The 26,311-nt window shown below is 23.3% G+C and overlaps 2 protein-coding genes and 1 long non-coding RNA gene across 7 annotated transcripts in view; 1 reads left to right on the top strand and 2 right to left on the bottom strand.

The window, feature by feature from the left end:
* The window catches only part of LOC127284873 (cuticle collagen 40-like), a 43,115-nt gene extending 31,602 nt beyond the window's left edge, over positions 1-11,513 (bottom strand). The window contains exons 1-3 of one of the 3 annotated variants that reach the window (XM_051310574.1): positions 9,929-11,513; positions 6,878-6,918; positions 4,481-4,529 (exon numbers count right to left, since the gene is read on the bottom strand). In XM_051310574.1, the coding sequence (XP_051166531.1) occupies positions 4,481-4,529; positions 6,878-6,918; positions 9,929-10,024 (186 nt within the window). In that variant the 5' untranslated portion in view covers positions 10,025-11,513. The remainder of the gene's footprint in view (positions 1-4,480; positions 4,530-6,877; positions 6,919-9,928) is intronic. The other 2 variants (XM_051310577.1, XM_051310573.1) reach the window with 2 other exon arrangements.
* A 985-nt stretch (positions 11,514-12,498) lies between these two features.
* On the bottom strand, positions 12,499-14,538 carry LOC127284880 (uncharacterized). The gene is made up of 3 exons (XR_007843539.1): positions 13,757-14,538; positions 13,180-13,676; positions 12,499-12,776 (listed from the first exon to the last, which is right to left on the bottom strand). It is a non-coding gene; the product is annotated as an uncharacterized LOC127284880 (long non-coding RNA).
* LOC127284878 (atlastin) lies at positions 13,510-26,292 on the top strand. Of its 3 annotated transcripts, XR_007843538.1 has the most exons (9): positions 19,340-19,590; positions 20,246-20,505; positions 20,608-21,160; positions 21,297-21,526; positions 21,738-21,959; positions 22,084-22,298; positions 22,621-22,687; positions 23,250-23,628; positions 24,188-26,292. XR_007843538.1 is itself a non-coding variant. In XM_051310585.1 (8 exons), exons 1-8 carry the CDS (start codon positions 13,588-13,590, stop codon positions 24,317-24,319), a joined length of 1,734 nt encoding a protein of 577 aa, XP_051166542.1. In that variant the 5' UTR covers positions 13,510-13,587; the 3' UTR covers positions 24,320-26,292. The 3 variants fall into 3 exon arrangements, 2 of the variants coding, with proteins under 2 accessions (XP_051166542.1, XP_051166541.1); XM_051310585.1 differs by lacking the exons at positions 19,340-19,590; positions 23,250-23,628 and adding an exon at positions 13,510-13,642; XM_051310584.1 differs by lacking the exon at positions 23,250-23,628 and having other exon boundaries at positions 19,346-19,590.
* The last annotated feature ends 19 nt before the right edge of the window (positions 26,293-26,311 follow it).

The following is a 26,311-nucleotide window of genomic DNA, read 5'->3' on the forward strand; positions in this document are numbered from 1 at the left end:
ATCCTGATTAATTGTCCGGATGTGTGTGTGTGTATCGTTTTTGTGAACACGATATCTTTAACAGGTTTTAATGGATTTGGATAAAATTTGGTATGCTTATTTATCACATTAATCTCTCAAAAATGACGAGAGGATTTTTAAAAATACAAATAATAATTTTTTAAAAAACAAATTTTTTCAATTTTTTTTCGATAAAAAAGAGTAAAAATAAACACTTTTTTCCTTTGACAATTTTTAATAGCGATTAAATCAAAAAAGTTATACCTCTTTTTTTAATAAAAAGACAAAAACGGATGAAAAATGGGTAAAATGCAGGGCAAAATTACTTTATTTTGAAAAAACGTGTGCAACTATATGTATTATTTGTGTTTAAACCACCTTAAATTAACACAAATAACATTAACTTACTAATAAATTTACGAATTTTTTTTTTTTAAGTCCAACCATTATTTTCCATTTCTAACATTGCAATTGTTTTCGAAAAATCCCTTAATCTAAAATAGTTCATATTTTGCTTGTTGTATCAGAATTACATAAGTTTTCGATTAGTATCTACCGACTTGGGATAACTTTATTTATTTGTTAAATATTTTTTTTATTTACATTAATCAATTGATGGTCTACATTAAATTACTAAACCAACCCTCAGACGGTAGTTCTATAATAATAATCAAAACCGTTGAAAAGTGAAAAAATTAAAAGTTGAAAATTAACTTGTTTACATTCTCCATTTTAGTCTCTTAAAATTGTACACTCTTTCACTCTAAAGTAATCAACATTTAAAATTTTTTAATGAACCCTTTTCTTTTGCTATTGCATTTTTCTAATTTTCGAGCGTGAAACGCGAGTGGCATGATGAGAATGTTATCCTTATTCTCTAAATCTGAATTAGTAAAAAAGTTTACTAATTTGAATTAGTAACTCACTTTTTGCTTCTCAATTAGTAAAATTTTACTAATTGTTAGTAAAAGTTACTAATAATTAGTAAAATTTTACTAATTGAGAAGCAAAAAGTGAGTCACTAATTCAAATTAGTAAACTTTTTTACTAATTCAGATTTAGAGAGTAAAGTTGAAGTACTTTAAGAAAATGAAAATTAATTTTGCAAAACCAAAAATTTCACTTATATCAATTGTACAAAAAATCTTAGGAGTAAAAACATGAGGGCGAATCGATCCTCATATAAAATTTAATTTTTTTGTTGCTTTGAAAATTCATTTACTATAAATTTTTTTTTTTTAATGTATTAAAATTTTCGATTAATTTTTTCGTTTACTCAAGCGATATTAATTCGAAGCGGAATAACATATTAAAAAAAAAGTTGGTTGGTTGATTTTTGTTAATTACAAAGACCTGTACAATCTAATTAACGCTTCTACGTTTTTTGAACGTGAGAGACAAACGAAGCGCGCATAAATATCGGAATTAAAATTTTGTGCAATAACATTTATTAATAAGATGAACAAATGCTTATGTTGCATTAATAATAACTTTGTTACAAAAGACGATTACAAAATATATATGTTCTGTATAACGTAGCGAAATGATTTATATTTGCGTTTATTTTATTTCACAAGATTTTCTTACCTCATTGCACCTGTTCCACTCTTTAAAAATTAATTGCATGATTTAACGATATTATAAATATTTTGAGTATATAGGTGAAGGTCAATCAAAAATATTAAATTTTAATAATTAGTAATTATGCATTTGGTTTAGAATTTAATTATACAAAACTATAAAATATTATTCTGTGTATTTTTGAACATTGGTAAAAAAAATTTTAACACTTTCGAAACAACATTATTATTAAATTATTGTCGTTAATTAACTTTATTGTCAAATTTTTAATTATAATTACAAAAATTTTTAATGTTGATTAAGTTACTTTTTTTTGAATTTATTCGCTATAGATTTAATCTATATAGATTTCAGTAAAATAAGAACTTTATTTAGGTTAATCAATTAATTTAAATGCGAGAAATAAGTATTTTTACCAAACAAAATAAAATTTACATTAAAAAAAATTTTTTGTCAAAAAATACATTTTTCAAAATTTTAACAATTGTAAATGAAATCTTGTGGATATATTCGGAAATCCATGTGTCAGAATTTAGGTATTAACGACTGCAATAAACATACAAAATTTCAGGACAAACAGTCAAAACGTTTCTGAGATATTTGAACACAATATTTTGTAACATAGTCACACACACACACACACACATACACACATCTGGACATTTACTCAAAACTTCATTATATAATAATATATTTTTTTTTCTAGAAATGAAAATGTATGTAAGTCAAGTCAAATATTGAAAACTTTTAGAAAATTATAACAATAAATTTTGTTATTTCTTGCAAAAATCGTCAATGGCATTTTTTCGTTTTAAAACAACATGACTGTCTTCACCAATTTTATCGTCAAATTTTTAATTATAATTAATTATATTAATTATAAAAATTTTAAATCTTGATTAAGTTACTATTTTTGTATTTATTCTTTTTATTTAGTTTAAAGCATGTAATTCATATTATTTTATTATTTGTGTTTATTTATTTATAATTACGTAACGATGACGTGAGTAATATGAATTATTATATATGATTATTATAATTATTATTGACATGAAATTCTCACATACATATTCAACTTTTCTCTCTGTGAGTATATTTTTTTCAATTTGACAAATATCGAATTTCCGGACATGAAGTTTTCATTTTGCAATTGTTTTTCAGTTATAAAATTTGCGGTTAGTAGAAATTTGATACAATTGTTATTTCAGACATTTTATAGCCAGGAAATTTTTTTTTCCATTTTTTTAATTGATTAACATTATGTATAGTAGAACTATTTTCGAGTTTCCATTCTATGTTCTGTCGATAAAGTAGGTAGCTCGAAATTTGAAATAGAATTTTTACTACTAGGAAAAATTATAAATCAACAATTTTTATTATTTCCTCAGTTATTTCGAATTTTCCCTAGTAATAAAAATTTCATTTCAAATTTCGCACCCGTTTCTACTTTACCGACAGAACATAGATTGGAAACTTGAAAATAATTCTAATTAAAGATTGCAGAAAAAAATTTTTCTATGTATAAAATGTCTATATAAAATAAATAATAGTATAAAAGTATATATTTAGGTATTAATTGTGTAACTACATCAGAATCGTGAATATAAGGAATTTATTGGACTAGATTGATTTGCGAGTGTGCTGTAGTCAATTAAAAAATTTATTTATTATATTACAAGAAAAGCTTAAGAACAATTAAAAATAAAATAAACCAAAAAACTATAAATCCTAAAAACAAGAGAGAAATATAAAAATATTTAAAATACTCATAACCTATACAAAAGTAATAATATATTAATAAAGATCAATAAAACATATAATAATGTGATAAAATAATTAGTAAAATCAGATTACATAGAATATGGCCATATCTCTATCTAATCTAATTCGAGAAGGGATTTACTGGTTAAAGAAGTGTACACTTGATCACTTATTAGACTATAATATTACACGTGTTTTCCCTGTTGAAAATTCCTATGTGAGAACACATATGGGATCCCATCCAGAATCTCTTGTAAGTTCTTATGTGGGTTCCCATACAGGATCTTATGTGTGAACCTGTATGGGAACCCACATAAGAACTCACAAGAGATTCTGGATGGGATCCCATATGTGTTCTCACATAGGAATTTTCAACAGGGTTACTTATAGCAAAATATTATTATCATTATATTAACTAACGTAATAACACATTATTAGTCGATTATTACAAGAAGAGTGTACGCACTTGAATAAGCGTGAAGTTACATGTTGATGTAAATGCAAAAAGAAAAACTGAAAATAATGAGAGTGAAAGGGATAGTGATATATCCCTGTTTCTTTCACTCTCATTATTTTAGGTTTTGCATTCTGCATTTGCATCAACATGTAACTTCATAGCAAATGAGTAAATTCCTTCTCAATCTAATTTATGTTAAATTTTTATTTTACCTAGGCGTCATTTGTGCTAACCTTCCTGCAAACTAATTCTTCTTTGCTTTAAACGACACTTGAACAATATCTTTTCAGGCATAAACTACAGAATAATTGACATGAAATGATTGACATTCGTTTCTAAACGCAAAACATGAGAAAATAAAATTAAAGACATATTTGTGACATTTTATCTCATAATATATGTTTATTCATTATCCCCATTTTCATAAACCTGTGGAACATTCTGTCCAACAGGTCCAGGAGGTCCAACAGGTCCAGGAGGTCCAGGAGGTCCTGGCACTCCAGGATCTCCTTTCTCTCCAGTAGATCCTGTTTCACCAGCTCCCACTGGTTCAGAAGGTCTTGCTTTACCATTAACTCTTGCTTGACCATCATTTCCTGCTGCTCCAGCAGGTCCTGGTGGTACTCCTGCTGGTTTAACAGTCGATTGTTCCGAACAACAATACCAACTAGCGTCAGAACAGTCCATCGAAGAACTGTCCATCGAAGAACTGTCAGAGCTGCTACTCTCACTAGAATTACATGTTTATAATAAGACATTATTCAATAAAAAAGATTGCAAATTTTTTAGGAAAAGCCCTCCCCACATAATTATTCAAAACAACAACCATTTAGGTTATCATTTGAATCAACGACTACTAACGCAATCCCTAATAGAAATTTGTCATAGCACTATTAGAATTCGTCAAGTTACTGGGGAGTTTTTCTTGTGCCGGATGATTCTAACTAAAATTGCAAATTACTGTAGGGTGACTGGCCAACAGTCTTTAAATTAATTCAAGTTAAACTTGATATTTCCACGACTCAAAGCTATCCAGTTTTTTTAATGGCACTGTCCAGTGCTGCTCGAAATTATATTCTTATATCATTGTTATGGCGGTGGCGCTACAATAACACAGAAAATTAAAAGGCATTAAAATAAGCTGCAACGCTTCTTATTTTAATCCAATTTTGCTTATTTTAATACCAAAATGGATTAAAATAAGCAAAATTGGATTAAAATAAGAAGCGTTGCAGCTTATTTTAATGCCTTTTAATTTTCTGTGAAGTCTAGTAACTGGACAGTTGTGCTAGGATTTTGTGTATTGACATTTCGCTTGCTTGCTTGGTGTAAAAAAATTACAACTTGTTTATAAAAATTAATTATTTAATAAATTAATAATATTAATATTCCTTTCTTAAAAAAGACAGTGCATACAAAACACATGAAAATGTATCGTAATACCTCGGTGGTCGAAAAAATTAAATGTAAGAAAAAATGAACTTTGCTTTCAAGAGCATATAAATCAATATTCATTTTATGAAAATCACCGTAAATTATTGTTCCACATATATATTTTTTACATAACTTACTTAATTGCAATAAATATACACTTGCAAAGCATTATTTGTTGTAAATGTTTGCAGCTGTCATGAATCAGAGACGAATGTATTAATTTAATTAGTTTTTTAAAAGTCATATTGACAAATATAATTATCAAGTTGTGCTGGATAATAACTTGATGAAAAAATTGTGACATGACATTCGAGATTTTAACGAGCTGACTAGTAAAGTAACTAGACAAATTCAAGCACGACAGGCCAGTTCTTTTATTATAGCTAGGACAAATTTCTACTATAGGGATGCTTTAATGGGTTAGTCGCAGTCAGATGATCGAAAAATGCATGTTTTTGGCGATTTTTCTCTAAAAATTTGTCCACTACAAAGTTCACACTTTTATTACTATTTTATTACAGAATATAAATAATTAAAAGAAACACAGCTATTTCGCTGGAAGATGATCTTTGGAAAGGTTTTTGGGGTGACCACAACCATTTCTCATATTTTTAGTTTACTAGTTCCTACGCTATTTGATTGTAGCTTTTTTAAAAAATATTTATTTTTAATAAAATATCTATGATCAAGCAGCGAGTTTTGATATATTAAAGAAGCCTGCACAATATAAAATAATTCGGTCAAGCTAAGCGGTTCTCGACAAATCGTGGTCACTGCTTTCTAAAACATAATTCCGAGAAAAACGCGTTTAAAGTTTTAACTTTAATGTAAATGATCATTGCGCAGCTCGACAAAAATGTACTGAATGCACTATTATTTGGCGGAAGTTTTTGAAAATTTTAAGAATGGTAACTAATTAAACAGTCTAGAAAAATATCATTGTTTCAAAGATTACCAAAGTAGCACGTAATATTATAGTAATATTAACCGATAATATTACCATTAAGAAATTTTTATACTCAATCGTTCTGAATCATGTTCAATTGACTTTTTCTAGAAGAGTTTTTAAAATTATAACTGCGACTAACCCCTTAAAAACGATTTATAAAAGATGATATTAAAATAAAATTGAATATTTCAATTTTCTCAAGTACTTATCAGATTTCTTTATGAACAAATACATAATGGTAAATAAAATTTTTCTCAATTTTTATTTTGAAAAAATAAAATTTCTTTATCTAAACTAAAGCAAAAAAGTTTTAGAACAGACCTAAAGAAAATATGTAATATGTTAAACACAACTATTTTTTAATCTTTTTTTTATTTTTCAAAACAACACATTTTTTATTTGTTAATATAATTCGCTTTACTTATAAAAAGCAAACATTTTAATTTAAAAACTGAAAAAAATTTTTTTTTTTTAATTTTTTCAACAAAAAGTTTTATCAGGCACACTCTGAAACATTTTACAAAATCTCAATATATTTTCAGGAATGTATTAAAAAAAATAAATAAAAATATATAAAAATGAAAGCAATCCTATAAAATTTAGATTATTTTTTTTTAGTTCTAACTAAAAAAAAAAACTTTGCCTTATAATTTTCACAAAAAAAAAAAATTATTTAAATTAAAAAGTTTAATTACCAATCTGGTGAGCGTTTGACTAACAATTTTGAATATAGATCCTGAAAATAAAAAACAATGTACAATTAATATTAAGATTGAAGATTAATTTTTTTGAATGAATTAATGATAATTAAAATTTTGAATTTTAAATATACGATACAACATTATCTGATTTAAAACGTTGCAAAATAATACTTAAAATATTAAAAGTGTAAACGAAATACCAAAGAAAATTGACAAATTCAGACAATTTTTAGCGTTGGTTTACTGCAATTCAACAAATCTTATACAAACTAACTTTATATTGCACACGGAGAGAAAAGGAGTAGTGAGACTTACTAGACAGAAATAGTCAAAGCCGAATAATAGGGCTAACTGATTAACTAGTTCCCGTAACTAAACGAATAGTTAGAATTACTATGCCAACTAGTTAAAAAAACTATGGTGTTTAGTTGACGTCAAAATAGTTTCTCTTACTAGGCATCCAGTTCGACGTACTAGACTGCATAGTACAATGCGATCATAGTATTTCCAACTATTTCGTTTAGTAGGTGTTACTAATTATTAAGATATAATAACTATGCCCTAGTAGTCAATGACATTATCATCAATTTTTTATCACAAAAACATGTTAAAAAGGTTACATAATGACTAATTATTAAGTTAATTAAATAATAAGACAATACGAACCCATTTTATTTTTTACTTATTATTTATTTATAATAGATAAATATATATAATAAATAATGAATTAATTAAATTTTAGTATTATTCTACACTGATAAAATAAAATTAATGTTTATTTATAAAATTATTTTATTTAAAGAAGCTAAATATTTAATTGTTTTTTAAATTCATTTAAATTCTCTTAAATAAAATAAATCTAAAAATAATTATTAATAAAATTATTATTGTAATATAATACGTGAATTGATATAATTTATTATTTATTATAAGAAATACCTTATTTTAATATAGTTATGGAATATATATTAAATATATAATATTTATTTTGTTTATAACACACTATACCTTAAACACTACAGTATATATATGGTATATAATATATATATAGTATATAAGTATATACTCTGTTCCACGATAGAACATCTGGTTTGTCTTAGGCTGGCCGTGGCCAGTTATAAAGGTTTTTAGTTACAAAAGGGACAATTTTATGAGTTTTTCCTTTCCCACTTTTTTCTAAACGATTTATGATGGCAAAAAATTTGAGAAACTATTCGGATGAAAATAAGTATAGCAAATATTCCAACGTTTTCAATATTGTCAAAAGAATTCCCATAGAAAAGTCCTCTCAAGCGTCAGTTGCTCTCGAGCATTTGCCTGGTTCGAGTTAAAACCGTTCGTGATTTTTTTTATTTTTAAAAGTGAAACTATCAAAATTTATCAATTTCGAAATTTATTTTATTATGAATAACATCTTTAATTGTTGTATTTGTCTAATAACATGCTAAAATTTGTTCTACGTACGCAAAGCGTCGAAATTGTGAAATGTGTGTTTAAATAATTTTAAAACTAATAATTTATAAGACATATAGTGATCATTTTTATTAAACTGTGTTAATTTTCAATATATAGTGAAACATTTTGTGTCCGTTATTAATTGAATTAATAAAGTGTACTATTATAGTTAAAACTATTTGAAATATTTTGATTTGTTTTATGTAGTAAAACTATATTATAAATGTAAATAAAAATATGTAAGGAAAAATTTGTTAAGTGATTCAATTGCAAAAATGTTAACATTGGATACAATAAATTATATAATTATAATTAACTTCTTTTTTTAATACCATAAAACTACATATTTAGTATGATTAAACAGAGTAGTGTGTTTCACTCAAACAATTAGTTAAACTAACTAAATAACGTAGTGTATTTTACTAAGAAAATTAGTAAACCTGACTATTGGAATTACTGTGTTTTACTAAGCCAATTAGTTAAACTAACTAAAGATCATAGTATGTATTACTTATTAAATGAGTTAGCCTAACTAATGAGATTAGTGCGTTTGACTACACTAATTAGTTAAACTAACTAAAGAGTATAGTATGTTTTAATACGCTAATTAGTTAAACTAACTAAAGAGCGTAGTAGGTTTTACTACGCCACTTAGTAAAACTAACTAAATAGATTAGTGCGTCTGACTACACCACTATGACTAGAGCGTTTAGTAAGTGTAACTACGCTGCTTAGTGCGCCCATATTTCACTACGCCGAATAGTAAGTCTAACTAGATATTCAGTTAGGCTAACTATTCCTTTTTCTCCGTGCAGCTGTGCAATATTATTGTGTTCAATAATAATTTATATTTGATTTTAATTAAAAACATAATTATGTAAATATAGTTTAAAATCTACCAAATAATATATATATTTTTACATTAAATATATTATTTACATTAAATCAACTAGAAAATATGTTTTAAACAAATTTAAATATTTTCAACTTTATATCAATACTAAAATAAGGTTGAATTATATATGTATAATATATTTGTTTAAAAAATATCGTATAAAAATATACAAAAGTATTTAATCTGCGAACATTTATTTTATTCGTGCAAATTTAATTAATTTATAATTTCAAAATATAAAAATATATCAGATAGCATACATTTACCTACATTAAAAATACAATCGTCAAAGACCACTCAAATTATAATAACTATCAAAAACTTTATGAAATTTTTGAAAAACCACCATAAAAAATAGTTTATATTAACAAATTATTAAATAAACTATTGATTATCATTTTTTAATCCCTCTTCAAGAACTAGTTCAAAGCAGAAATGATTTGATTGATTTTTGACAATTTTATAAGAAAATTATTATTGGTGCTTTATGGAGTTTTTACTGTTAGTTTCGTGGGTTTTTAAGCAACTTTTAAATATTTTCCAATTTAAAAAAAAAATCATATACAGGTATATTTTTTCACTTTGGGATAACTTTGGAGAAATCAAAGGAATACATTTTAGACCATACTAGAATATATTTATACTACTATAAAAAGTTTATTCGAAAATGAAATGGAAATTAATAAAAAACTTACATTTTTCAATAAAGATTTAATGGTCCCTGCATCAGAAGATATCAAAGTAATGAGCAGAATGCCAAACAAAATGGAAAATATTTGAAAATTGTTCATTTTGTTTGTTATACAATGTCTTGTACTAAGATGATATTTGTCGTGTTTGCTTTCGGTTTATATACGAAAATCCTTCTTTGTTTTTCAAAAATTTGATAATAACTTTTTAAATAATTTATTTTATTCTCCAATTTCAAAACATCGTCACATTAAAAAAATTGATTAGGCACACATTATTTCAATTATGATTATGAATTTATATGATAAGCATGTACACGAATATAATTACATTTTAATTTTGTACATTTTTAATTCGTTAACCAGTATAGAGAAAGTAATCTTGATTAAATAACGTCAATATACAAATTGACGATTCAAAATGAAATGATAGATTGTTTAGACAATCAAATGTTAATTCATAAAATTAAGGCAAGCTCTTTTTTTCTTGCATATTTGATACAACTCAAAATATTAAGAAAATAGAATCAATTTATAGCAATCGTGTCTATTGAGACGGTTAATCACTTCTAAATTTTATTTATTCTAACGAAAAATTCTTTTTATAAATAATGTTTCATTCTTTTTAAGTTTCTGAAGAGGATGGCTGTGCCATTGAAACGTAAAGAATAGTGTTTTATTTAATCCTTTACTCGGAATGATCGATATCATCTTATATCATTAGAATCAATTGAGTTTAGTAGTTAGGTATGTTAAAATCCTAAGAAAAGAAACTGGACAAGCATTTTACTTTGAAATTAACGAAATTTTCTCGATTGGGACAGACTATTATTCCATAGGCATCAGCAATTAGCGAATACCTTTTTCATTGTTCTCTTTGTTATAATATCAAGAATGACCTACATTATTGGAATGTTCGATAACACATTTTTTAAATAAAGTAAACTAAACAAAAAAGAATCACTCACGACGAATGCCAATGTGTTTAAAAATTTCGTATAATGAAAACATTGATTAATATTATCATCAACAAGTGTGATTTATATTACCGAAAAGAAAAATTTTCATGCATAAAATTTAATTAAAAAATATCTTTAAAAAATATTTTTAAGTATTCAATAGATGGAAAAATAAAAATTATTATTCTCATTGATATGTAGTAATTTTCATAAGATAAAAGTAGTAAGTAGGCAACTTTGGCCCAAATTCAATCAGTAATTTATTTAATTGCCTAGTTATTAAGCTAATTGCCTGAAGAGTCTTCGGCAAATAGAAAATTGACGAATATTCTATAGCAGACTCTATAACTATAGTTAATTGATTATGAACATTAGAAATAGTTTATTGATGAAAATGCAACACTGGAGGAAAATTGTATTGTATCAAGAAAACCCATTTACTTATCTGTATTTGATTCATCATTTTCTTGATCGAAGAATATTTTACTAGTTTGAAGTAAATGAAAATTAGTGAATCAAATACTAGCTTTTTTTACTAAATTTGAAAATGTTTTTATAAAATTTCATATTTATTTTCTTTCCGTGTAGAAGATATAAAAATAATAAACAGAAAGCTAAGCAATATTGAAAATATCAAAAATTTATTCCAAATTCAGAAAATTTTGACATTTCAATTTTCATTTATATAATGATAAACATGTATTAATAATTACTTACTACAATAATGGTTATATGTATATTGATAATAAAGTACAGTTTTGACACACTAAATTAAATGTTGATATCAAAACCTCAACAAAAAAAATTCCTAGTGTTATTAATGTCAAGAGAACCAATAATTTTTTTAAATTTGAATAATATAATAAATATTTAATAAGATTTAATTATTTACATTCAAAAAAGGTAAATTATAATAGATTCCTGGAATAAAGAATGAAATATTGGTTTTTAATTAAACATTTCTGAAAAAAATTTCTTGCTTTTTTCTGAGCATTAATATATTAGATTTAATTACAATAATAATAAAAAATGGTATTTTCCTCTAAATTTAAGATTACTTTTTTTTGGGTGTATTTAATTTTTTAGATTTTCCATGGATTACTCTTCAAACGGAAAATAAATTTGATAAAATAACATCAATATACATTTGACTTCTAATTTCCATGAATTTGTATTTGAGAATTTCATGTCAATATTAATTATAATAATCATATAAAATAATTCATATTACTCACGTCACTGTTACGTATTTATATTAATAAATAAACACAAATAATAAAATAATTTGAAGTACATGCTTTAAACTAAATAAAAAGAATAAATACAAAAATAGTAATTTAATAAAGATTTAAAATTTTTATAATAAATATAATTAATTATAATTAAAAATTTGACAATAAAGTTAATTAACGACAATAATTTAATAATAATGTTATTTTGAAAGTATTAAAAAATTTTTAGCAATGTTCAAGAATATACGGTATCCGGACATATTCTCGAATCGAATTTCCCGAAAGTCCAAATTCCTGAATGTAAAATTTTCCGAAAACCTTTTTCCCAAAGGTCTAAAAACCCGAAATTTTTTTTTTTTTTATTAAAAATATTATTTGTAGCATGTAATTTATCATTATAGTTCATTTATTATTAGTTGCATAATATTATAGTCACATAATATGATATATCAAATTGTCCAAAAATATAAGTATTCAAAATAATTAATTTATAAAAAATTTAAAAGGCAATGTAGAAAGACAGTTTTTTTAAATAATCGAGTTCTCGATTATTTTTCCGGTGTTCATTATACTGCAGTACGATTCCTCTCAGTCTTGTCTGTGCAGCCAACCATTTCTTTTTTGGGGCTGCTTTTATAGACGTTTCCCTGACCGTTAGACACCCTGTAATATGTCACACCCAAAACGAATTAAAATTTTCTTAATTTTTCAAAAAATTTAATTAATTTAAATCAGATTTTAACTTGAAATGTTTTAAATAAATTAATGAATTAGAGAAATTCATAGCTTCCTCCACGAGGAAGCAAATTTTTTTACTTCACACAATGAGGAAGCAAAATGTTTATGAAATAAACATAAAGGATCCCCTCCTTGTTTCATTTAGTTTAAGGATATATACCACTTTTTATTTCTTTTTTTACCCCTTAAAATAAAGCTTAAAATGTTTACTTCTAGTAAAGAAAATGTTGTTTTTTTTTGTTTTCAAAACATTAATTAATTAATTAATATTAATAAAAAATGAAATATTTTACAAACAAATCAAGCGTTAGTGTAATTCTAAACTTACCAATTGAAAGTTTGAAAACAAATAAGGTTCTTTCTTAAGAATAATTCAAAAATATTTTTGATTTTCAAATATATTTATACATTGTTTTATTTATATTAATAATTTATATATTTAAAAAGCGCGCAAACATAACCTTAACATTGTACAAAATAATTAAATTCAGACAATGACGAGCAATAAAAATGACATGAATTTATTGTTGTTTTTTTTTACTGCAATTATACATGCATGCAAAACGTAGCATGCAACGTGAAAAAATTAATTTTTTTTTTCTTTTCTTTAACCTCGATTTGAACTTTAATGACGTTACACATATATGTATACGTTTACGTAGTAAACGCAAAGTGGTTTGTGACACGTTTGACACTCGCGCATCTCCGGAAGTTGTATGTTGATTCGTAACTCAATATGGCGGATACTAAGGAACGTAAACAGAGTGGCGACTGCGATACCTCGTATGTTGGTAAGTCTTTTAATAAGATATTCCATTCTAATTTCTATTAATAAGCATAATTAAAAAAAATATTTACAATTTTCACAAATTTAATTTTAGTGTTCGTTTATATACTTAACCTACAAAAAGAATCATCTCTTTCCGTCGTGTCGTATGTGTTTTAACTATATGCGTTTTTTGATATATATAATTTTCTGTTATTGCCTTCTTTCGATGTTTCACAAACATACATACATATACACATTCACAATTCTGGAATCAATTTTTTCGTACCTAAATTGTCATTTGACTTATTAAAAATTCTATTCTCAATTATATTCAATATTGAGAAATATCGAAGATTTGTCATTTTTTCCATAGAAAAATCGTGAAATTAAGTTTGACAGTTATTTTCCCCCTCTTAATTCAAGCTTTGTGTCTCTTTATTTAGTGTTATTAATTGATTCTCGTGTGTTAAAACATTATCATGTGATACATCAAACTCAGAAAAATTAAATTGTTTACCATACATCATCCGTAAAAAAATGTGTTAAAGATGTAAATGGTGATGTATTTTTTTTCTTTTTTGTCAAAACGGTCTTAAATTTACAATAATAAATAATTTATTAAAAAAAAAAAGATAAAAATATATTTAATGTGTGTCTCAATAAAAAAAAAAGAAAAATAAATAAATGACTTGCGAAATATGTCGTGAAGTAGATGTGTAAAATTGATTTTTTATTTAATTAGAGAAAAAGCAGCTGATTGCTGCTACTGCTTTCAAGGCAGAAAGCATGGTGCGAACGTATCGCCGTCTAGTGACAAATATTGTCAACTATTTCAGTGTGGATTTAAATTTTAAAAGGCACACAAGATTAAATTCCTAAATTTAATTATTTTTCCTTCTTTCAGAGATTTTTCTTTCTTTTTTTTTTTTTTTTTATTGAATAAAAGCAAATGGTAAAAGAAATTGAAAATTATCACAATAAAATGTATTGAACAAAATGATTCTTTTGAATTTCATACATTTAAATTTAATTTTTTTTTCAAATTTTCAACTTTAATAATTTTTTAATTCGTTCTTTAAAATTTTAGAATAATATTAGAATGCGTATTTCAAATGAAACATTTTTTTTCTAGTTTTTTCTATTATTTCCAGTTATAAATTTATAATTTAATAATTCTAACAATTATTCAAATTTTCAATTAAAATTTGTTTTTTTATTTTTTCCTTTTAAATATTATAAAATATTTTAAAATTCATGATCAATATTTTTTGAAATGTTTATTTTTAAAATATTTGATGAATATATTATTAGTTTTAAATTTATAAAATTAAATCATAAATTAATTAATCTTATAAATGTTAATTGATTATGAATAATGAATTTTTAATTTTTAACATATTTTTAAATTAAGAAAATTAATAATTATTATTAGTATTATTTTATTATAATTTATAATGAAATAGTAATTATCTTTTTATCTAAATAATACAAAATTCACAAAAATAAATATATAGCTAAGCAATTTTTAAAAATATTATTGAAAAAAAATGAATTTACATTTATTTTCACTGATTTAAAGAGATTAAGTTAAAGAAAGAAAATAAAAAAGCTGATGTCATCAATTATTATTGAGATTCGTCATGGACATAAAAATAAATCAAGGGCATAATTTAAAAATTACTAAATATTGTTTAAGTGTATGTTGATTAATTATAATTTAAATAAAAGTTTTATTTCTTCATTAAAAAAAATAAAAAAAACAATTAAAAATTGAATAAAGAATTATTAATTTATGCTATAAATAAAATATAACAAATAAAATATATATTTAAACTTATTTAAATAATAATAATAATAATTATTATTATTCAATAAATTATGTTTATAATTTATATAAAAAAAAGTACATAAAATATTTTTCAAATGAAATTATTGAAATTTATCTAAAAATTAATATTTTATCATAATATAATATATTAGAATGATTTTATTTTTTAAATGAATATTTAATGAAGGGGAGACTTTATACTTATGAATTGGAAAATGCCTTTTGTAAAATTGATCATAGTTAATTTTTTGAATTATGAAATGTGGTTCGTAAAATATGAGATTAAATTTTAAAGGACCACCGATTTCTCTTCATTTTATAGCATTAAATTCAGAGCATTTCAGTAAATCAAATAGAATTTCCCTTTAAATATGTTTGTGTGTATGCACAAGGGAAAACGATAAACGTTGCACGAGTAAATTTGCAAAATTATCCAAAGCCTAAATGAAATTCGAACAATAGTGTTCGACGAGAATGAATAAAAAAAAAATTTAATATCATTTTTTTTTTAAATAATTAATTAATAAAAGTTAATAAAAAAAAATATTAATTTACAAAGTTACACTAACTTTGTTTATAAAATATTTCATTTTTTATTAACTTTTATTAATTATCTCAGACCTCGGATTATACGACTTTTTTCGACTTATTTTAATAAAATGCGACTTTTTCGACTTTTTTTTACATTTAAAAAAAAAAAAAAATTTACACACAACACGTTTTTTTAATTATGCAATGCAGATCTTATTCAAATCTTCTTTATTTCAATGATTTAATAAATTTTTAACTAAACTTCTTCAAAAAATTAATTATATTTAATAATTTCAATAAAATTCTTCACAAATTCAATTATTTTAAACTATTTTTCAATTAAAACTTTTATGAAATTTAATAATTGTTTACCTAATTTAAAAAAAAAATTAGCAAATAAAATTATCAAAAATTTTTTATTTAAAATCACTTGAAATTTAATTATTTGCAAAAATTTTAATTATTATTTTTAATGATTTTTATAATCTTCGACAATTCAATTATCTGAAAGTATTTTTCAATTAAAAACTTTTGGAATTAAAATTTTTTTATGCAATTTCTAATAAATTCTTCATCAACAGAAATCACTAAATATTTCTTTTATTACAATTAATTGTCTGAAATTTAACACAATCTTTTGAAATTCAATTATTTTTATTGTTTTTTTATAATATTTTTCCAAAAATTCAAATATCTAAAACAAATTTTTAATTAAAAAATAGGTTTCAAATTATTGTATTTTTTTTATGCAATTTCTAATAAATTTTTCAGTGAAAATAAATAAATTAAATAAATCAAAAATTTTAAAATAAAGATCACTTGAAATTTAATTAATTTCAAATATCTAAATTATAAATCTTTGAATATTTAATTACTTTAAAGAAATGTTATCTAAAATTATTTGATAAATTATATTTTTAATTCTGTAAAATTTAATCCTATATTGTTTTGAAAATTAACAAAATCTTTTGAAATTCAATTATTTCTAAAAATTTCGACTTTAATTCTTTCAAAATTATTATTTAAAAAAAAAAATTTATTTAAAAATCTGTAAAACTTGATTAAATATTGCCTGAAATTTTTTTGACCATCAAAACTAAAAACTATGACAAAATTTTTAATTCAAATAAATTATTTTAATTGAACTTTAAAAAATTATAAAAATGGAACTAAGAATTATTTTTTTTTTTTAAATTTGTCCTTAAAAAAAAAATTTTTGAAAAATTGTCTTATAATTAGTTTGATTTTGAAATATTCGAAATAAATTTTCTTGATAATATTCTTATACAATTATTCTCATTACAGAATTAATAAAATTAATTTAATTATTTAATTTAAATTTAAATAAATAAATTTTAAATTTAAAAATTCAATTACCAACAAAATTAATTTAATATCTAATAACATTAGTTATTTAAAGGAAAATATTTATTAACCAATTAAATTTTATTAAAATAAAAAAAAAAATGGACTTTTTCGACTTTTTTTGTGCCTTAAAGTCGATCCGAGGCCTGTATTTTTGTACTAAATTTTGAATTGTATAAAAATAATTTTTTTAATTAAAAAAAAAAAAAAAAAAGAATGCGATAACTAATAAGATGAATTAAAATACATAATTTACGATAATAAATAAAAAAAAATAGTTAATAATTAAAGTAGTCATAGTTGGAAAAAATGTAAATTGAAAAAATTAATTTAAACAAACACAATTTAGTCTAAGTATAATTAGCGCTTTTCAGCGCTTGCAAAAGATGTAGGTAAAATATAGGTATATATTTGGATATGCTTATTTATCGTTTCTGGGATAAACTGGGAATATTTTTCTTTATCGCCTTAAAGCGATAAAAACACATAGTGTTCTTGATTCTACAATTTATTTTCACGAGTTGCGAGTGGATTAACTGCATAACATACGAGCAGATTCTAAAAGTGCAATAACGATCGCTTTTGCTACCACGCGGGCGGGCGGGTCCTATTATATGGAGGTGCAAACTATATGTGAATTTATGACGTACTTTCTCGTCTATATACGAAAGAGATATTTATTTAAGAAACCATCAATCCCTAATAACCTTTTTTTTCTCCTCTCTTCAAATTTTTTTTTTTTTTTTTTTTTGAGCGCACGTTTTATGACATAATGATGTTTATTATCGCGAATGAGCCCAAGAATTTCTCGCGATGCGTTTAAAATTATCGTGTAAACGTTTTTGTTTGAATTTTTTTCTTTTTCAATTTTTGAAGAAGTAAATTTTTTTAATATCATTCAGGCCTTGACTTTAAGGCGCCCAAAAAAGTCGATTTTTTTTATATTAACTAAATTTAATTAGTTAAAAAATATTTTAAATAACTTTAAATTTTATAAATTTTATAAATTCCTTAATAAGAATAATTCTATAAAAATATACTATCAATAAAATTTATTTCAAAATATTTCAGTATCGAATCAAAAAAAATAAAAATTTTAATTAAGTTGGAAAATTTTCTAAAAAAAAAATTTGTAAAGTTCCATTTTTTAAATTTTTTCAAATCTAATTTAAATAGGTAATTTATTTTTACAGATATTAATATTAATTTATTTTTTTCAATAATTGAATTGCAGAAGATTTTTGAAAAAATTTAATTTAAAACAAATTTTTGGCAAATTTAAACTGCTGTAGTTTTTTTTTTTTTAATATATTTCTGACAACTCAATTTTGGAGTTTTTAATTGCAATTTTCTAAATAATTAAATTTTGGAAGAGTAACATTTGAAATTTTTAAAAATAATTGAATTTTCGAATATTTACTATTCAAATATTTGAAAATAATTGAGCTTCAAGTGATTTTTTGATTGAAATTTTCGATAATTGAAAATTTTATTTAGATATAATTGAATTTTCGAAGAATATTATAAAAATCATTAAAGTAATTGAATTTCTAAATATTTATATTAATTGAAATTATTAAATTTCAGAAAATTGTAAATAAAAAATTTTAGATAAAATTAAAATTTAGAAAATTTTTAATTTTTTCTTAATTAAAAAAAATCAGGGAATTTTTAGCTTTTTGGCAATGTGATGATTTCTAGTTTAGGATCAACCCCGAACAAATATTTTTCACCGTTTGTGGAATGTTGCCAAAACAGTAAACTAAAAGTTATTTCTAGATATCTTCACGACTTAGTTGAATCGCCTCTTTATTGAAAAGTGTCTCTAAATTTCGAATGTTCCTCACTGAGGAAAGTAGAACCAAATTTTTAAATAATTAATAATATTATTATTATATAATAATATAATATAATATAACAATATAAATTATATTGTTTACGTTAAGAAATGAAATTTTTTGAAAAGAAATTTGTTTGTCTTCTTTGCGTGTGAGTTGAAAAAAAAGAAGTTAGTGAAAAGTTTATAGAATCATGTAAATGTGAATAAATTAAATTAAATATAATGAGCGAAAAAAAAAGAATGACCAATCGGAAACGTTTTGAGGAGATGCGAAGGATTAGAACGACATCGGAAGAATTGAGAAACAGGTCGAGGTCAAGGGCAAACGATGACGTCATATCAAGTAATACCCTCCCGAGGGAATATGGCATCAATGATGATAAAATGCCGAGAGGCATTGAAAAATGTATAGTTCAAATTTATTAAATTTCATGAATAATATTAACCTTTACTTTTTTTTCTTTAGTAAAGATAATAGAAATCGACTTAAAAATTAACGCTCGACGTAAAATAATTATAATAACATTTAGATAAGAAAAAAAATTTTATAAAATTTCCCTGCAAAAAAAAAAAAAAAAAAAAAACGTCAAACATTATTATTAAAAAGAAAAAAAATCATCAAAGTTTTCGGTGATTTAATTAATTAATTAAATTCTTGTGGCAAAGTCACGAAACAAATGCTAAATGATTGTATTCTATTTTCAATTTGAATGAAATTATCATTTAAATGAATATTATCATAAATGATAAACTTGATTAGAAAATGTTACTATTTTACTTTAAAATTGTTTTAAAAATTAAAAAGAATATATTACATTTTTTTTTAATAATGTTCTTTTTTTCCGTTTATAAGCGACAATTTAAAAGTGTTTAGTTGACAAATTTCTTTTTTTTTTTTTTTTTTTTTTAACAAATCAGCAATTACTTAATTTCGAGTGCTTCAAATTTATATTTAAAATTATTACGATTAAAAAAATATGTATATTTTTTTGTATTGAAAAAAATAAATATTAATATAATTAAAAAATGTAATTGTATATAAGTGGAGAATTATTTTTCAGATCCACTTGGAAAACGAGAGAGAATTGAAAATGTTCATATAAATGAAAAAAATGATGAGATCGAAGAAACAGGTCGACCGATACAAATAATATTGGCACATCCGGATCATACTTTTGAACTTGACGAAGATGCGCTTGCTAAAATTCTCCTTCAAGATGAAATCAAAGATCGAAGTGTTGTCGTTGTTTCAGTCGCCGGTGCTTTTAGAAAAGGAAAGAGTTTTCTCCTCGACTTCTTTCTTCGTTACATGAACAGCAAGGTATGAATTTTCTTTTTTTTTTTTTTTTTTTTTTTTTTTTTAAATAGAAATAATGGACTTTTTAGTTCATCTTGAATTAAATATTTCGATGTTTTTTCACAGTATAAGGAATTTGAGATAAAAAACGATGCTTGGCTGGGTGATGAGAATGCTCCATTGAGTGGATTTTCGTGGCGCGGTGGCTCTGAACGCGATACAACGGGAATTTTAATGTGGTCAAAGGTATTTCTCAGTACATTGCAAAATGGTGAAAAAGTTGCGATACTTTTAATGGACACACAAGGCACATTTGATAGTCAATCAACTGTCAGAGATTGTGCAACTGTATTTGCATTAAGTACAATGGTATCATCGGTACAAATTTATAATCTCTCACAAAATATACAAGAGGATGATCTTCAACATTTGCAATTATTCACTGAATATGGACGATTAGCATTGGAATCATCTGGTAGTACACCATTTCAAAGGTTACAATTTCTTGTTCGCGATTGGAGTTATCCTTATGAGGCAGATTATGGTTCTGATGGGGGACATAAAATATTGGAAAGGCGATTACAAATCTCTGATAAACAACATCCTGAATTACAAAGTTTAAGGAAACATATCACATCGTGCTTCTCGGATATTTCCTGTTTTCTTATGCCACATCCTGGTGTGTATATATATATATTTTTTTTTTCACAATTCGTGTCAAATAAAATTATAATGTTCTTTTTTCACATTTGCATTAATATTAAAAATTTATATTGTAAAATTAAGCAATAATTTTCATATAAAATTTTGTTCAGGTCTCAGTATTGCAACAAATCCAAAATTTGACGGCAGATTGTCCGATATTGAATCAGAATTTAAAAATCAATTACGAGTCCTTGTACCAATGCTTCTTGCACCGGAAAATTTAATAACAAAAAAAATTAACGGTCAAGTTGTAAAGGCAAGAGAATTAGTGGAATATTTCAAAAGTTATATTAAAATTTACAAAGGAGACGAATTACCCGAACCAAAAAGCATGCTTGTTGTAAGTTATTAATTTATTTAATATTTATAATTTCTTTTTTTTAGGATCAATCCTTTTTGTATTAAAAATATAAAGTTGTTACATTAATTTTTTTTTTTTAAATTGAATGAAAATTTTCTAAAATTCTTTTTAAAATTGCAAAATTTATTTTTCTTTATTATATTTTTTTTTTTTTTTTTCGTGTGATTTTAATAATAATCATTTTTCCCAGGCAACTGCCGAGGCAAATAATTTGTCAGCAGTGGCCGACGCAAAGGAATTGTATATGCAAATGATGGATTGCGTTTGCGGTGGTACAAAACCATTTTTGGCAACCGCTCACATTGAATCGGAACATCAACGATGTGTGGATAAAGCTTTACATCAATTTCAAAATAAACGTAAAATGGGCGGCGAAGAATTTAGTCAAATGTATATGGAAAAATTGATAAAGGTAGATATTAAAATTTTACTCTCAACAGTTTATTTAATATAAAAAAGAACAAAATTTTTATTTTTATCGAATCAGTAAAAATCAATTAAATTTGATGTACAAATTTTAATTTTTTTTTTTGCAGGACATGGACGATGCTTTCCTTCAATTTAAAGCGCATAATGAGAGTAAAAATATATTTAAAGCAGCAAGAACTCCAGCAGTGTTTTTTGCTATTGCAATTACAATGTACATTTTTTCTGGTATTTTCGGACTAGTTGGTCTCAATACACTTTCTTATGCGTGCAACGTCACTATGGGCGTTGGTTTACTAACTTTAGCATTATGGGCATACATCAGGTTTGTCCAATTTTTTTTTTTTTACCATTTTCAATTAAAAATTTTATTATTTTTATTTCATTTTTAAAATTATATAAATTTTCTTTAATTTATTTTTATTTTATTTATTTTTAATTTTTGATTAAAATGGAAGATTTGTTTTTGAAATTAATTTAAATAAATTTCGTTTCTAAGTACAAATTTTGTAATTAAGAGTGAAAATTAATGTTTTTGAGTAATTTTTTATTGTTTTATAAGGTATTTTTAAAAAAAAATTATTTGTAAATACATTGTTTTCACTTTTGTTTTTACTAATAATTTTCAATTTATTGGCGAAAAATAGATATAGCGGTGAATTGAGAGAAGTCGGAACTAAAATAGACGAACTGGCCAGTGCTCTTTGGGAAAATGTGAGTAATTTTATTTTTATATTCAAAATTTCATTGTAAAAAAAGGTACTTTCTCTTATTTACCATTTTATTATATATATATATATATTTTTTCATGAAAAAACAAAGGCAGAAAACGTTTCTTTTCTACAAATAAAAGAAATAAAAAAATATAAACAAAAAGTTTGTCATATTTCATAAAAAAAACTTTATGGAAAATGAAAAAAGAAATCTTTCAAGAAACATTAAAATATATTAAACATTAAATTATTAATTATCTTAAAATTTATAAGAAAATTTTTTTTTTTTTTTGAAGTCGAAATATGTCTTTTGAAAAAAGGACAAAATATTTCGAATTACGTGAATTTTATTTTTTATAGGAACGATAATAATAATTATTTATTCGATAATTTTTTGTAAATTTTTTCTTTTTAGATTCATTGGTTAAAATTTAAATTCAAATGTTTAACATAATTTTCATTTAATTAAATTTATTCATTTTAGTTATTCATTGGGTTTGTTGAAATTAACTGGAATTTATTATTATTGTTGTTGTTGTTATTTTTTTTTTTTATTCCAACAGGCCTGGCAATGCGCTCATCTCGTTCACAAAATGAGATATCTAATTCTTTGTATTTTTTTGTCCATTTTTTTAATGCCCGCTTATACTTTCGCTTATTCACAACTTCGTAAACATCGTCTCATCTGATCTCCACTTGTTTTACATTTTACTTACACTGACTTTGTTTTATATTCACATTAAAATCAATATTAAGAAAAAATCGCACTTTTCGTTCAACTAATATTGTAATATTGATATACATTTTTTTTTTTTTTCACTTCAATTTTTTTCTTAATTTTCATATTTGGCTGATTTTATTTTTTTCTTTCATTTCTCCCTCCCCCGCAATCCTTAATGAACGATATTGAGTGCTAGAGGAATTATTGTCGCTTAAAAAAAGGTATGAAACATTCCTCTGTCAGTGTTTTTGTTTGTTTTTTTTTTTTTAATTTCTTTTTTGAAAAAAAAAGTTTTATAAAATGAAATTATTTCCTCTTAAGGTCATGTATTATAATCATGACGCCATCAAAATTGATATTTAATGATAAAACATTTTTACCAATAATAATTAAATAATTAAAACAAAATTAAAGAAAATATTTTATTTAAAAAAAAAAATCAATTGTTAATAAATTCTGAATAATTGAGAGAAAGTAAAAATATAAAAAATCTATTTCACATGATTCTCCATATATCGCGTACAAAATAATAATTTGTTTTTTTTTTTTAATTATAACTAAATTATGTTATTCATATCGTTTCTATATGTCAGAAATTTTTTGTTTTATTTTCATTATCTAAAAATGTGCGTTTAATAAATTGATTTTAAAAAATTATAATTTATTTGAAAAAAAAATATTATTTTTATATTTTATTTAATTAATTATTTATATTTATTTTTGAAATAAATAAAAGGATAATAAAGTTTTTATTTTAATAAAATTTTTATAATTTTCCAGCTCATGAAACCACTTTATCAGCAATTCATGGAAAAATCTGTTAGTGTAGCAGTTGCACGTGGTGCGGAAATGGCGACAAATTCGACGATTAATGCAACGATCGCATCGAATGGTAAAATGAAATTAACTTAACGATCGATCGTGACCGTGATTTTTTTTTTTTTTAATATATATATATGTAGATTAATTCCAAGTTTCTTATATTATAAATGCAAACAAATTCTCTCACGCACACACACACACATACACGTTTTAATTGAAACATTTAATTAGCAAATTATTTCTTAAACTTGGAAATGAAAAATTCGAAAAGAAGAGCAGAAAAAAAATTCTTATAACTATTTAAAAAAAAAAAAGAAAAAAGTTATCTTTTGTAAAAGTCAATGTGTAGTGTACATTAAAAAGTCTGGTTGTAAATCAGTGTTAGATTGTTGAAAAATCGCGGGATATTTCTATTATATATATATATATATGTCACTAATAATTTTATATATATTGTCCTGTTATAGAAAAGAAAAAGTATGAATCCTTCGTATATATATATATATTTATTAGTGTATAACTAATTTTTAAATTTTTACGTAACATCAAAATTTTAAATCGAAAAAAAATTTACATATTATTAAATATAAAAAAAAAAAAACTTATTTTTTGTCTTTTGCTCAAATTAAAAATTTCGATAAGCCACTATTATCGTATTTTGTTACGTATTTTATATATTATATGTTCATCTATTTTCAAGAGAATTTTTCATTATAAGTTTATACATAAGAAAAATATCATCTTTGTGTGCCAGAAACATTTTACTATATAGAAAACAATTTTTGCAATGAATGGACCAAGTCCCTTTTTTATTTTTAAGTTTTTTTTTTCTTTTTTTTTTTTATTAACTTTTGTTTAATTTCATAAAATTGTCTCACTCTCGAAAACAGAGTTTCTTATTTATTTAGTCGAATATAATAATAATAATAATAATAATAATAATACATAATAATAGTAACACAAACTCTGAATTCGTAAGTGACATTGCAAAGATAAATTTTGTCTTTGCAACCAAAGACCCAAAAAAAAAAAAAAAAAATGGAAATAACAATTTTTTTTAGAATTTAATTCTTGCCAAGACAACAAATAAAAGGAAAAAATAATAATTAACGACTATATGTAAATAAATAAAAAAAATTTAACTATTATTGTTTTTGGTCTACACTCTTGAGAAAAGAGAAGAAAAATTTGTTTATTAGTAATTTTCAATATTTCGACAATAAACATTTTTTTGAAGACAGAAATTTAATTAAATTTTCCTGTATTTTTGCGAAAATTGAAATAAAAATATAAAAGACAAATTTTCAAGAGGGTAGATGAAACAATTTTTTTTTTTTTTTTTTTTTTCTAGAATATTAAGATACTCCGGTGGCATATATTATTATTATAAATGTAAAAATATAGATTACAATAATCATGAAAAGCAAGAAAAAAAGGAAAAAATTATTATTAACTATAACGATGAAAGTGGGGTGAAGGTTTTTTTTTTTAACTTGTACTAATTGTGTGATTTTTTTCCAAGTTATAATTTGTTTTTTCTCTCAAAACTTTATTATTAAAAGCACTATTAAAAAAAAAAGAAAGAGTGCCATGAAACTAGGATTTTATTTCTTAAATTATCACAGAATTTTTATAATATAAAAATACATATTGTTAAATAAAAAAAATAATAAATAACGAGTAAATCACTTATCATTTTAAATGCATTTTGATTTTTTCTCACTGTGTTTTTAAGATATAAATAGAATAAAGGTAGTTGTGTTTTTGCGACTTTTTAAAAATAATATATAAAAAATGTTTAACAATCATTTCGAAAATAAGGCGAAAAAAAATTCAATTTATGGAAACTCTGGTCACGATTGTGTATTTTCAAAAAAAAATATATATATACGTCCAAAAAAAAAAAAGTGAAAATTATAATTTTTTTTTTTTTGTTAAAATTCTGTTATTGTTCTTTTTAAGTTGGAATGAATGTAACGCTCTCTAAATTTGAGAAACTCGATGTGTTGATATTGTGGTGTAAGTGATCATGGGTGGAAATAAATGTGTATTTTTATAATTAATGAATTAAATGTATTTTTA

The sequence above is a fragment of the Leptopilina boulardi genome, unplaced genomic scaffold (genome assembly GCF_019393585.1).
Source record: "Leptopilina boulardi isolate dan_hultmark-lab unplaced genomic scaffold, ZJU_Lbou_2.1 LbouV2_327, whole genome shotgun sequence".
Classification (NCBI taxonomy): Eukaryota; Metazoa; Arthropoda; class Insecta; order Hymenoptera; family Figitidae; genus Leptopilina; species Leptopilina boulardi.

Excerpts from the sequence above, each read along its gene's own strand:
- LOC127284878 (XM_051310584.1), top strand. The coding sequence starts at position 19,407 with ATGAGCGAAAAAAAAAGAATGACCAATCGGAAACGTTTTGAGGAGATG. Across the intron at positions 21,161-21,296 it reads TTTTCTTATGCCACATCCTG|GTCTCAGTATTGCAACAAAT; the intron begins GTGTGTATATAT and ends AATTTTGTTCAG. Across the intron at positions 22,299-22,620 it reads GCATTATGGGCATACATCAG|ATATAGCGGTGAATTGAGAG; the intron begins GTTTGTCCAATT and ends GGCGAAAAATAG.